Source organism: Poromitra crassiceps, assembly GCF_964638095.1.
Source record: "Poromitra crassiceps genome assembly, chromosome: 9".
Lineage (NCBI taxonomy): Eukaryota > Metazoa > Chordata > Actinopteri > Beryciformes > Melamphaidae > Poromitra > Poromitra crassiceps.
The window spans coordinates 24312184-24323055 of NC_139630.1; the positions used below are offsets into that span (position 1 = coordinate 24312184).

A 10872-nucleotide genomic window follows, 5' to 3' on the forward strand; every position below is an offset into this window, starting at 1 on the left:
GCACCATTCTACCACCTGGCACCATTCTATCTGGCACCATGCTACCTGGCACCTATATACCTGTCACCTCTCTACCTGGCACCTTTCTACCTGGCACTTTTCTACCTAACACTAACCCTTTTCTCCAACGTCCAATACAACCAAAACCCCCTCCCGCCAGCCCTTTCGTGGCGGTTTCCAGCGGCTTTCCCGCCCCCTTCTGGAACAGCAGCTCCTTCTCCTCGCCTGTCTCGCTCACGGTCTCCCCCGCGCTCAAATCGCCCAGCTTCTTGAGGGACAGGGGGACCTCTTCTTACAGGATCTGCCCTCCATCCAAGCAGGACTGCATTGACCAGAACCTACCGGCAGTGACCCTGCCAGGAGGCTTCACCCTCATCAAGCTGCCGAAGCCTGCCGATGTCGACGACGCTTTTGGACATGCAGCAGAAACTGCACATACTACAAATACGACCGGTACGGCTAAACCCCCACCACAAGTTTCCTTCGTTTTCGGCGGCTCCGCAAACCATTCAGAGGTGGCTGCACCTGGTTTGACCTTCACCAGTAGAATCAAGGAGCTGTTAAGCGGCAGATCAGCTGAGCCTGGCTCCTCCCCCAAGCTGATATGCGCTGTGAATATCCCTTCGGAGGAGGCCGATGATGCAAAGAAGTGTAACTTGATGACGCAGGAAGAAGAGTCAGACCTGGATAGTGATTCAGAGGACATGTCCTCTTACACTTCGGATTATGATGGAGAAGAGGGCGACGAAGATCTAAGTGATGTAAGTGAAATTAATTAGACTAGTGCAGTGCCCGTTCCCCCATGCACCACCCCGTGGGCGCTTTCCCCCCGGCACACACACTGCACTCTGTCAGGTCCCCCTAAGCGCAAGTTTGAAGTCGATCCGACAAACGGTTCTCGAGATACGCGAAGGGCAGACATACAGACAGTCCTGGAATAAGTCCAAATTGTATGAAATGCGGCACCGCACTCCATCGGGGTCCGAGCAGCGCACTCCCCAAGTTTGAAGTCGATCAGATGAAAGGCTATCGAGATAAACTGTTTTTTGTGTTGCCAGTAGGTGGCGCTATGCCAGATTCCATGGAATTCAGCTCCCTGCACTCCGTTGAGTCCCCCTAAGTGCACTCCCCGAGTTTCAAGTTTGAAGTCTATCAGATGAATGGCTATCAAGATAAAGCGCTATTTGTGTTGCCAGTAGGTGGCGCTATGCCCAATTGCACGAAAATAGGGCACTGACTGCACTGCACAATAGACCCTTTTCACGGGGGCCATTTTGTGTCGAAAAGGCAGAATAAACACAGGTGCAAGCAAAACACTAATGAGGGTTTCCAAATTCCAATCATGGAAGTTGGAAACCCTCATTAGTGTTTTGCTTGCACCTGTGTTTACCCTGCCTTTTCGACACAAAATGGCCCCCGTGAGAAGGGTCTATAGGGCACACTCCCAAAGTTTGAAGTCGATCCTGCTCATCCATATGCAGTTGTGGAAATGGCCAGGTTTTACTCTGGGAACCCTACTTACACAGGGTGGGGGTTCCCGGAAGTGGTGTGGCCCTAGAGCACGGATACTCAACTTGCTTTGCCCCGAGGGCCACTTTTGCAAAATGATAGGAGCCAGTTAATAAACAAACCTTAATAATGTAATATTTTTCTGTAGCAGATTGCCGGAGTTTAGTCTGACAATTCTGTGCACAGTGCACAAACTCACAGGATGGTTGGTTAGTTAATTTAATTTAAGTTAGGTTAAGTTAAGTACATATTTGTACCTGGACAGCGCTATTTGACAATTTAGCTGGAGCTCAGTCACACTTTATTTCAGGGTTGGGGGGCAACACCCTATCGCGGGCCGCATCTGGCCCCCGGGCCACAAGTTGAGTATCACTACCCTAGAGGATATTATTTCTGAATGCGTGACTCATTATAGCCTACGATTATAGCCACGTAAAAATCTCTTTCATTCTCGACCAATCACTCTGAACGACCCTACTTAAAGCACCATTCACTCTCTCAACGACTGTACTCACAGCAGTGTTGGCACTTCTCACTTGGCCCAGATCAGCCAGGGCTTGAAGGAGCACACTAGAGATGCGCGGATGAGCTTTTATGCCATCCTAATCCACGTGTATGCATGAACCGTCCGCCCGCCATCAATCCGCACAAATTATTTCATACTATTTATAGATCTGCGCCCGCCAGGCACCCGATGCTATAAACGCTATAAAAGGAGCGAACTTACGGTTTCTGCTGCCGTTGGTGCGATCGGTGCAGTCCAAGACTCCAAATAAACGTCCATGCTGTATTATATCCAGTCCACCACTTGCCCTCATGTAGTTTACTCGGCTAACGCTATAGCTTTAAGTTTAGTTTACTTGATTGCCTCATTGTATGGGAAAATACGAACACGTCTTCTCTTCAAACATGTCTTCAGCGGAGACTCATTTTTGAGGGTGACATCATTGACCATATATGGACGAAAAGTGTAGCCTTGCGACCTAGCACATGGCTATTGTTGTGTTTACGGCCGTGGGTCCTTTGGGGGATCTACAATAGGCGACTAAGAATGTGCCTGACGAAAAATGTAGCTTAAAATACGTTCATAGACTAGAGAACGTAATTAATATTATTTTTCCTCATTAATGATACATCGTTTCAACCGCCCGCAACCCATCCGCTATTAATCAGAATGTTTATTTTTATGATCTGGCCCGCCCGCGGGGCGGGATATCCGTGGTCAGCGTGGTTATAACTGCGGCCCGCGCATCACTAGAGCACACGCTTGATTGAACACAAATGTTAATATCGACCGTGTCGGGTCGCCATCGGCGCACTCCCCGAGTTTCAAGTCGATCCGAACAATGGTTCTCGAGATAGAGAGAGAGAGACAGACAGACGCTATCGTCATTATAGTATAGATTTTGATCTTTGAGTGCATTTAGTTTTCAGTGAAATATGATTCTGGCAGATTGCAGCGTGCGAGTAAACATTGCATAACATACAACAAAGCTGGTGCTGAGGTGGTTTGAAATTCTCCATGTCCGACTCATTTATCATTGAAGAGCTCTAAAATGCATCGACTCTTACCATCATGAGAACTAAAGTTTCATACTAATGGAGAGTTATGGCAGTGTAGAGGTCAAATCACTCACCTACCACCACAGAGACCCAGGTTCAGGCCGTGCCTGCGGGTGGGAAGCCGGTGGGGTATGAGTCCTGGGCGGCGGCAAGCGACCTCTTTTGGTTGGTCAAGGCGCCTGTTCTGGGGGAGGGGAACTGGGGGGGAATAGGGAGCGTGATCCTCCCACGCGCTACGTCCTGCTGGTGAAACTGCCAGGTGAAAATAAGCGGCTGGCGAATGCACTTGCACATGTATCGGAGGAAGCATGTGCTAGTCTACAGCTCTCCCCAGATCAGCAGAGGGGGGAGAGCAATGGCTAGGACCAGGAATTGGCCAAGTACAACTGGGGAGAAATTGGGAGGGGGGGTGGGGTGTCATATGAACTTATGGGCATTTTTATTGAGGAAATCAATTGAGTACGGTCTTATCCTATTTAGGAAAACGGCTGTGTGAAACGGCTGTGTAAATGTTTAACAGAAAATAAATTAGTTTATGGGCCAATAAAATGTGCTTTCATTCAACAACGAAAGGCATTGAGAAAAAGTATCGTTTTTGAACTGCCATTGTTAAAAAACACTTGTTATGGTGTCATGGTGATTAAGAGATATTTCTGCATGCGTGCTACATATCTGTTGCAATGAGAAAAACGTTGGGTATGTTTTCCCCAGGATGAACCATTGGACATCGAGACAGTAGAAGATACCAAAGATGGAAGCACCATGTCTCACACCATGTCTCAAATGATGGCCGCCAGGAAATTACTGGAGTCACGGTAAGAAGTGTGCATCACGTGTGCGCATTGCGTCTGTGTCCGTGTGAACGAAGTAAACCAAAAAAGTGCCAGCCATACAACTGTGTGCCTGTGACGAAGAATGCACACCTGTGCATGGGCATGTTGTCTAGTATTAGATGTGCGGTGGACTGATAACATTTTGAATGTTTGCCTCAAAAGTGGACGCTGATTGCTTCTCTACCGCAGGTATTCCAGTGAGGATGCTGGATCGAGGGGACCCGGAGTTAAGGTAAGGCCCTTTTCCCCTTGTGAATTTCTCTGCATTCCCTGGCAGCCCCATGCCCGTTATCTACTCTTATTTTGAGTCTCAGGGAAGCATTCTACTCCCCCTTAGGCTACGTTCACACACGGCACCCAAGCCTTGCCTACCCACGCTTTTAAATAGGCGTCCTTTTTAGTCAATGAGGCTGTGTACACAGGACGCCTCAACGTGAACCTTGCGTGTACCCACGCCTCGCCTGAGCTGCGCCGATTTTATCGTTTAGGCGTGAGTTCTATTTTCAAGCCGACTAGGCGCGTGAAGGCAGACCTTTTCTGTCAAGCCATGAAAGAAAAACGTGACAATATCCGTGGGAAATGGCAAAGTCAACTGAATTTCAAAATAAAATGGTGTTACTACATCAGTGTTGAGCAGAGAGAGAGGGAGTGATTGACGGGTGGCTATCACATGGGGCTTTCTCCCCGTCGGTAAACAAATCTTCGGGAGAGAGAATAGCGACCGAAGAAGCAAGATGGACAATGAAAAGTTAATCCACTTAGTACAACAGCATCCAGTTCTCTATGACAACAGTGACCCAAGAAGGAGACCTGGTTATACATATCCAGCATCAATAGCACATTAAATATATCAGATTTATTTTACCTACCCATGATATACTCTTGTGATAATTCGGGACCACACGTGACAAAAAAAAACACTCGGGAGAGAGGAGAGGCGCTTGTGACTCGGCTCAGGTTCAGCGTGGAATAGGCGTCCAGTGTGATCGTAAAAGCGTGTGATAGGTTCACGCCCAGCCCAAGGTCTGCAGGCGTAGGCGTGGGTTGAGGCAAGGCAAGGCGTAGGTGCCCTGTGTGAACGTAGCGTTATGCAGCAGCAAGGCGTAGGTGCCCTGTGTGAACGTAGCGTTATGCAGCAGCCATACAGCAAAATCGTTGAATATTTCAAATGCATTAACGTTGCCATCTCCAATATTGACCTCGGATTCAATTCTCATTGCTTAATAATAAACTTGGAATGTCTTAACATGGTTTATGTTGTGAAATACTTGTTTTAGTTTGGCCTTGTGATTGTACGATCACTGTAGCGTGTCATTATTTTCATATCATTCTTCTCTCCACCCGCAGCATGTAAGCCACGATGGAACGGATGATCATGACCATGATCATAGATCAAAGAGACGATCGAACCACAGGGTGCTCGAGAGGATGAGGCGCTCTGAGCAGCGCTTTCTCTTCAAAAGGCTGCAGAATCTCCTCCAATGTAGCCCGCGGGACCCCAAGCTACGCGTCCTCGAAATGGTCAGCTTCTCTTCCTAAACATCCTGTGGAGCCAAGTACACCGGTTTCCCCCCCTCTATCCATTCAGTTGAAGTGGGCCAAAGGTTTTTGTCTTCTAGGGGGAAATATGAAAAGAATCTGTTATAATTGATCTTAGCTACAGTACATTTCCCTTTTTTAATATACGACAATGTGGCCAATGTTACAATTGGTGTTTGTTTTGATCATTGTACACAACCAGAGCTATCAGAGTAGAGGAGGTAGATACTTTAAAATAATGATGGTTTCAGTCAACATTTGCAGCTACGCTTCTACAAGTGTATTTTCATTTTCACGTGTGAATATTTGCAAATGAATTCGGCAGCAACCTTGTAGGCAACCTTTATTAAGTTTGTTGTAAATTTGCCACTTTTAGCAAGCTTGTGGCAAAGTATTTTACGAATTGGCTGCAGGTTAGATGCAAGCTTTTCATTTGGATGTAGAAGTGAGTCTTATGGAGAGCAGGCTCGTAATCGCTAATTGAGCCTAGCTTCCAATGAAATAATGAGCTAATTGAGCCTTGCTTCAAAAGAAATAAAGCCATATGAGCACTTTATTCAGAGTAACCCAAACCCTAAAATACTATTTTCAGGCTCCCAGTTACCAATTAGAGTAAAACAAGAATGAGACACGACTGTTATGCAGTAGATATGTGCACAGTCATCCACTTACTTAATGCCTCTTTTACAAGTAAATACGTGGCCCACTCCAATAGTCACACTACAGATCTGCCTCTGTCATCCCAGTCACTTTCTCCATCCTGTTATGTTTCAGGCTCTAATGGAGATCCGGAATCAAGTTGCGACATCTCGAGGTCTGGAAAAGCAGAAGCAGAGGCTGACCGAGTTGCAGTCGTACTATGTGAACGAGCTTTCCAGATTGTCTCGTATGTATGATTTATGCTGTTAAACGTGTTGCAATGTTGTCATTTTGTGTTCACTGTCCCTTTGACTGTGTAGCAAAATTTAATGAGATAAATGACATGCATCTTCTCATCTCAATGAACATACTAAGATGAATTGATATCATGTCATTGCATATAATAGCTAAATTTAGTGAAACTGATTTGAAATCTTTTCATACTTTTTTTTTTTTTGTAGGTAAACCAGCGGCGATGATCCAGAGTAAGATGAGAGAAATCCACGAGAGACAGAAATTGAATGAAAAGATACAGAGGATGTTGCCGTTCTCCAACGCGCTTATGCAGCAGTCCAAAGTGCCTAGTACACAACAAGCTAAACTGCCTATACCACGCCTCCACACTAGCTATCCGCCCATGCTCCACTCCATTCTCACCTCTCAGTCCAACGCTCCAGCCGGAGCTCCATTCATGGAATGCCAGCCCAAGCCTAAGCCGCAACAAGTAGCCTCAACTCCAGCCATAGCCCAGGTCACTACACCCCCGTCACGGGTAGAGGATCAACCTCGACCACCCGTGGCCCCAGTCCAAGTCACTGACCATCAAACTAAGATTAAGGACCAGCCTGAAACACCTGCCCCAGTCCAGGTCACAGCATCCAATTCCCAGACGGAGGCCCAGTTTCGAGCACCTTCAGCACCAGCCACACCTCAGATCAGTGCAGCCCAGACGGAGGCCCAGTTTCGAGCACCTTCAGCACCAGCCACACCTCAGATCAGTGCAGCCCAGACGGAGGCCCAGTTTCGAGCACCTTCAGCCCCAGCCACACCTCAGATCAGTGCAGCCCAGACGAAGGCCCAGTTTCGAGCACCTTCAGCCCCAGCCACACCTCAGATCAGTGCACCCCAGACGGAGGCCCAGTTTCGAGCACCTTCAGCACCAGCCACACCTCAGATCAGTGCACCCCAGGCGGAGGCCCAGTTTCGAGCACCTTCAGCCCCAGCCACACCTCAGATCAGTGCACCCAAGACGGAGGCCCAGTTTCAAGCACCTTCAGCCCCAGCCACACCTCAGATCAGTGCACCTAAGACGGAGGCCCAGTTTCGAGCACCTTCAGCCCCAGCCACACCTCAGATAACTGCACCCAAGACGGAGGCCCAGTTTCGAGCACCTTCAGCCCCAGCCACACCTCAGATCACTGCACCCAAGACGGAGGCCCAGTTTCGAGCACCTTCAGCCCCAGCCACACCTCAGATCAGTGCACCCAAGACGGAGGCCCAGTTTCGAGCACCTTCAGCTCCAGCCACACCTCAGATCAGTGCAGCCCAGACGGAGGCCCAGTTTCGAGCACCTTCAGCCCCAGCCACACCTCAGATCACTGCACCCAAGACGGAGGCCCAGTTTCGAGCACCCTCAGCCCCAGCCACACCTCAGATCAGTGCACCCAAGACGGAGGCCCAGTTTCGAGCACCCTCAGCCCCAGCCACACCTCAGATCAGTGCACCCAAGACGGAGGCCCAGTTTCGAGCACCTTCAGCCCCAGCCACACCTCAGGTCCCTCCACAGCCATTCACTCTTCCTCTGATTCGCTCCAAGACCGGCAGAATCATACTTCCTTCATGTCTGAAACCAAGTAAGCAAACATTACAAGTTCCACGTTTTGTCGTGATTTATTCCCCTAAGTCAAATTCCCCTCTTATTTATATACCTTTTATGTTTGTCTTTCGCAGTCGGGCAAGGATTCTACACCCTGACGCTCAGTGCCCAGGACCAGGAGAAGATCTCCGCTGAATCTGAGCAGCCCTCGGACAACTCGGAGGAAGGGAGTAGCGGTGTTGCGAAGGAGGCGAACACGCCCTCTCCCCTCGCCAAGCAGACCACGCCGCCTGCAGCAAAGCGTCCCCTTGTTGAGCTCGCCCATCCAAACAAAGCCAACGTGCCATCAGCGTCACTGCAGCCTGCGGAGAGCAGCATGGAGGCAGGCAGAGTGCTGGGTTTGAACAAAGACACGACAACTGCCTGCTTGAGTTTCAACCCTCTGCAGAGTCCCGCCGGTGAGGAGCCGGAGCACGAGCCTGAGCCTAGCCCCCAGGCCCTACTCAGACGTGGCAGAGGCAGGCCTCGAAAGCAAACGCTAACAGTCACACAAAATTCAGAAACTTGTCTGGTGGAAGAGACCATGATACAAACGGAGAGTGTGGTGGAAGAGACCAAGATGCGAGCAGAGACTCTGGTGGAAGAGACAAAGACGCAAGCTGAGGACAGCCCGGGCAAAGTTGCTGAAGTGAAAGCTATCCCATCCCCACTGAAACGCGGCAGAGGGAGGGCCCCAGAGCCTCCCTGTATGCCAGACAAACGGGCCAGAGGGAGGCCTCCGAAGAGGCAGAGGCTGGCACGATTGGCTCCGAAAGGGGCTCCGGATAGCGGTAGTCCCGTGACGCAAGCAGGAAGTAGTCCGGCTAAAGCCAGTCAACGTGTGGACAGCCCTGTCAGACTTAGCCATAGCCTAATACGCCCTGATGCTAAACTGGGAGCTATCAACACATTACGGCCTGTGACTCGTGGCGCTTTAGGAAAGGACTTCCCCAGTGCCAAGAGGCGCTCCTGGTTAGACATGGAAAAGGAACTGGAACCGGAATAGAGCTCACATCTCACCGTTTGCTGCACAAGCCAATGCACGATCCTTCGACCTCAAAAAGTCTCACACTGAAACGTCAGCGCTCTCTGAGACAGCAGCATCTGCCCTAGCTTTATTCAGGGGAGTTTCCCCTCCTCACCCATGTTCATTCTAAACACAAGTCACAGAAGTCATTGATTTGAACGCTCTACCAAAATGTGCCTGTGTGTAAACCCATAGGAGCTGGGATAGAGTTGTGCCTCTGGATGCATTGATTCTGTAGAGAAAGATGTTTTTTCAAGTATAAAGACTGAGAGAAATAGTTGATTGATTTATGTACTGTATGTATGAAGGGAATTTGAGGTGAGCAGCCCCATGTTGGGATGAAAATCACTGCTTTGTTTTGATATGATCAATTATAATTATTTCCCCAAATTAATCTGTCCTACAAATGTGCCCTCCGTTGGTTTTTGCTGGCCATCAGAAATGTGGATATTGTGAGATTTATTCAGACGATGTTTTTGTTGAGGTCACTGACCCCATGTCTTGGTACAAAAGAAAACAAATCGCTTATATCCATTATGTTACTATTGGAATTGGACCTTACAGTGTTGGGGCAATACTTTGATTCACAAACACTGTAAAAATGTAAACATTAACCTGTTCCTATTTGTTTTCATTGGGAAGGCAGTTATAGTTTGATGTGTCCCACCCCCCCCCCCCCCCCCCCCCCCCCGGGAATTCATGTTTTTGTTTTCGGTTACTAAATCAGTGACTTATGATTTGTCGTAGCACTTTATGTCTTTGGTAGATACCCATGATGTCTCTTCTTCTCAATGAGTTTCTCTTTGTCCTAATTCTGATGATAATATTCATCCTGGGTTTGAGGAGCTTATCGGTTCAGTGATGCGTCATGCAGACAACTCTAAGGTAAAATCATTTGTTTACTTTAAACCTAATGTGTTAGAAGCAATCAAGATGAACAATTGCTATGTATGAAATAGCCTTTGTAAATAATGCATTTCCTTTTTAATTGCAATACATCATGGATAGAAATGGCTGTTTTGTTACTCCTGTGGGAGGCCTTGAAAACGAATAAAAATACACGCATTTATTGTGGCGTCTTTCATTTACTCTGAGGAAACGGAGAGGACCGTACAGCAGGCGTTCACAACCTTTTTCGGCTCGTGACCCTATTTTGACGTCGCAAAAACCTAGGGACCCGCGACATTCAAATTCCGGTACACCATCGATAATGTCATCAGTGACCTCATCAGTGAGTTGTTTTTTTCCCCCAGGCGACCCTATTTGAGTTCCAGGCGACCCCACTTAGGGCCGCGACCCTAAGGTTGAGAACCACTGTCGTACAGGTTTAGGGTTTAGGAAGCCTATCAGCTAGGCACAGAATTCCGGTCCTCGTGCAAGTAAAGGAAAAATCACTTGCACTACCTCCCAAACTGTAAAATCACCCCTACAAGATCACTAGGTGACAATTTACTGTTTTTTAAATATTGATTTCAGTTGCGTTTGTTCATACTCAGTATTCATTGTTGAATAGAAAGTACATGAACTTTGAAATGTTTTGCAGTATTTAAAAACTATATATATATAAATATATCGACATAGATCATAGACTACAGTATATATTTGTATGTAATATGTATACATATTTACATACATTTACATAAATTTGAAAAAAAAAATCAAATTTTTTTTGTGAATCATGTAGATATAGCCTATGTTTTTTTCCGGCCTCTCCATATGGGTCCCCCCTCCCTTTCTCTGATGAGGCCACTTTATCAATTCAATGAAAACACAACAATCACTGATCCAATCATGAGGTAACGAACGCTATTATCTCTTGCGTGCATCGGTTATCTTTGCAGCCCATTGAAATTAGAACAAGTTCTATCAAGCCATTTCATCTGATGATAATGACGTCATGATGATGA

General features: G+C 47.6%; 1 protein-coding gene across 1 annotated transcript; it reads left to right on the forward strand.

The window, feature by feature from the left end:
- The first annotated feature begins 695 nt into the window (after nucleotides 1-695).
- LOC310781880 (uncharacterized protein) lies at nucleotides 696-9974 on the forward strand. The gene is made up of 7 exons (XM_083642515.1): nucleotides 696-761; nucleotides 3784-3887; nucleotides 4095-4137; nucleotides 5253-5426; nucleotides 6219-6330; nucleotides 6545-7936; nucleotides 8034-9974. Exons 1-7 carry the CDS (start codon nucleotides 705-707, stop codon nucleotides 8942-8944), a joined length of 2793 nt encoding a protein of 930 aa, XP_083498641.1. The 5' UTR covers nucleotides 696-704; the 3' UTR covers nucleotides 8945-9974.
- Nucleotides 9975-10872: the final 898 nt, after the last annotated feature.

Bases quoted from the DNA above. Each gene is read 5' to 3' on its own strand.
- LOC310781880 (XM_083642515.1), top strand. From the start codon at position 705: ATGTCCTCTTACACTTCGGATTATGATGGAGAAGAGGGCGACGAAGAT. The intron at 3,888-4,094 runs GTAAGAAGTGTG...TCTCTACCGCAG, and splicing joins AGGAAATTACTGGAGTCACG to GTATTCCAGTGAGGATGCTG. The intron at 6,331-6,544 runs GTATGTATGATT...TTTTTTTTGTAG, and splicing joins CGAGCTTTCCAGATTGTCTC to GTAAACCAGCGGCGATGATC.